Source organism: Teleopsis dalmanni, chromosome X (assembly GCF_002237135.1).
Source record: "Teleopsis dalmanni isolate 2A chromosome X, ASM223713v2, whole genome shotgun sequence".
Taxonomy (NCBI): Eukaryota; Metazoa; Arthropoda; class Insecta; order Diptera; family Diopsidae; genus Teleopsis; species Teleopsis dalmanni.
In genome coordinates this window covers 7,607,943-7,610,923 of record NC_051848.1, presented here as the reverse complement: position 1 = coordinate 7,610,923, position 2,981 = coordinate 7,607,943, and the positions used below count along the sequence as shown (strand labels likewise).

Below are 2,981 nucleotides of genomic sequence, written 5' to 3'. Positions count from 1 at the left end.
AATAATAGTATTATAGAAGTAATAAAATACATGCATATAAATCTACATCGCCCGAAGTTCTATCTGCTAATTTCTGGAACAATCAATATTAGTGCCTTAACATGTCTGTGCTGTAAGTAACTCCACATCCTCATAATAAGATGATCTTAATATTCCGGACAATACCTTGGCACTTAACACATCTAGTGTTTGATTTTAGTAGAAATTGATAGATAAAATTTATATAAGTGGTGTTCTCATTTAGTTGGATAGTTCTTGAAATTAATATATTATTTTGTTCATTTAGTTTTAGTAAGATATTTATACAATAATTTTAAAAATTAAGTAAATCAAGAATATAAAGAAAAGTAATATCAATAATTTTGATATAAAATATATATTTTTAATAAAATGTGACACCAATTTTTTGATTTCAGATGAACTACTGAACGGAACTGCCTAATCAAATTAGTCAGGTTATGTTCCTCAGCGATATTGAACTAAATAATCTATTGCACTATAAAATTATGAGAACTTAATTATTTAGTACACTGAAAATATAACTTATCTTAACTCTGTTGATAAGGTTGTATGGACTACTCAGTTAGTCCCCATGTTTACCTTTGAAGTAGCATTAATTTTGTTTCGTATGCGAATACAGCTTACTGCGAAAAAACCATGAGGTAAGACACTTCACCACTGTTTTTTGCATAAAATTTCAAGTGAGTTGCACTATGAGTGTCTTTCTATTATGGACATGCATGACAAATAATGTCATTACCTAATTTGACAAAGGCGAAAAAAATTTCCTCCAAAATTAAAAACCGTTTTGTTTATTTGATGTCTTTTTTTTATTTCCTTAGGCTTTCGTCTTAGTAACGACGAATTTAAGTATACATCAAATACGTTTTCTAGTTTAGCATATAATAAATAATTCTGTATATATATATAATATATCATTATAAAACGATTTTCAATTCAAAAATTTTCAAAAGTTTAGCCCATGTTGTTCTTTTGTCCTCGTCATTTTTAATATATATTAAGGAGTTCCTAAGAGCTCTTAGGAACTTCTCATTACTTAATTTTACTTCGATAAACTCTGTATACTTTATTTTCAATTACTCCAAATTAACAGCAAATTTTTTTTCTAAAATCATCTTCATCTTTGTGAAGGTCGACTACATTCTTTAGAGGATCCAATAAACGTTATGCATGCAGAGTATTTTTATAATTAGAATATTTACAATTTGATTCATAACGAAAAAATTTTTTTGTCCGTATTTGAAGATTTTTGAAAGTTTTGAATGTTTCTTTGCCCATGTTTGAAACATCATACGGATGTTTACTGCCCTGCGACGATTTTCCATTAAAAACAGTTGTGTCGACAGGGAGAATTTTTATTAATTGTGTGTGGTTGCTTGTAAAGGGTTTCACTTTTTTGTATCAGGACAGGCCATCTGAAACAGAAATTGTATAACTGTCCTAGTGGGACGTCCAGTCATTCTGTCCTTCAACAAGTAGGGCATAGTTCCAAACTTTGTGAGCATTCCCACACCACGTATGTCAAGATGCACCCAATCAAGACAAGGCACGAATTCCTATATAACGATAAACACAATAGTATAAATATTTGGGGTATAAAAGTAGATAATAAATAAAAAATTTGCGAAAGAATGAAAATAATATTAAAAAACGCTTACATGCAATATAGCAGCTGCAAGACAGGCAGAAGCCGGGCCTGTTCCATCGTTGCTCACATCGAAGCTCTTGTTATCTGAAAAATATACGTTTTAGTAGAGATCTATAAATATCATATAACCTTTTAAATATACTTGTCACAAGCTTCTTGAAATAGTTCCACAACGGCAAACGCCACATTCTGTCACCTGTTATAGTTCCAGCTTTTTGGAACTGCTTCCAGATGAAATTAGAATTAGTGAACAGCCCAGTTGCTGAGCCACCTAAAGCCTGCCCCACTCCCTTACTTAAAGTGGCTATATCAACAACTAGACGTGGCTTATAAGCAGCCTGCGCGTAAAGAATTGGATCCGCCATAACAACAACACCAGCCTTGTCAGCATCCTATTTGTTAAAACCATAGTTAAGTTATTTAATAGTTTAATTAAGATATGTTCTTTTTAAATATTACGTACACGCATAGATAATGTTTTCCTATTCAGTAATGCGACGACATCACCAGGTTTGGCTGCCATACCGGATGGTGTATTTTCACAAAGTGGTATAACACCCGTAACGTTGATGGGAAGAGACAGGGCTGCTGCGGCTCGGATGGTAGCTACAACAACTGCTGCACCAGCCATCGAACCTCTGTACTCAGCCATACCACGTCTACTACGTAGGCAAAGACCACCACTAAAGTTCAGAATACATAAATTTTGAATAATAATAATACAATACGACTTTACTATGATATTACCTATTAAATGTAATACCTTTACCAAACAATAGTATGGGCTTATCCTCTGGTGATGTGCCGCAATAATTGATTTCTAACAAGACTGGTGGTTCGCAGGAGCCCTTCGCTATCATTAAAAATGAGTTAAGGCGCTGCAGCTCGATCCATTCCATGCTTTGCACATCGACTGTCACACCGCAGGGGCAGAGGGCGTCAACAGCCGACTGTGCAAAGTGCATTGGCGTCATTCGATTTGCTGGTGTGTCGGTAAGGCGGCGAGCCAAGTTCTGTGCTTCTGCCTTAAATAAACCACGAGTCCATGCATCGACATCTGATGAGTCGTATAGGTGTAGAAGTGGCGAAAGTGTGCGATGTTTTTCCAACTTATATTCATTATAGCGGTAAATAGCCAATGAAGCCCCTTCCGCTGCTTGTTCAGGATATTCAAGGTCGTCAATGTATATATGAGAACATCCGTGATATTGTAAGCTACGTGCACCTACACCTGCTGCTATACGAACATTCTCCTAAAAAATTTGTGAAACAAATTACTTCACGTTTTATAATGACAAATTATTATATGGTG

The 2,981-nt window shown here is 34.6% G+C and overlaps 1 protein-coding gene across 1 annotated transcript in view; it reads right to left on the bottom strand.

Moving 5' to 3' along the window:
• Positions 1-1,290: 1,290 nt before the first annotated feature.
• The window catches only part of LOC119687488 (cytosol aminopeptidase-like), a 1,854-nt gene continuing 163 nt past the window's right edge, over positions 1,291-2,981 (bottom strand). The window contains exons 2-6 of the mRNA XM_038101818.1: positions 2,417-2,922; positions 2,133-2,352; positions 1,812-2,061; positions 1,680-1,753; positions 1,291-1,577 (exon numbers count right to left, since the gene is read on the bottom strand). Of these exons, the coding sequence (XP_037957746.1) occupies positions 1,410-1,577; positions 1,680-1,753; positions 1,812-2,061; positions 2,133-2,352; positions 2,417-2,922 (1,218 nt within the window). The 3' untranslated portion in view covers positions 1,291-1,409. The remainder of the gene's footprint in view (positions 1,578-1,679; positions 1,754-1,811; positions 2,062-2,132; positions 2,353-2,416; positions 2,923-2,981) is intronic.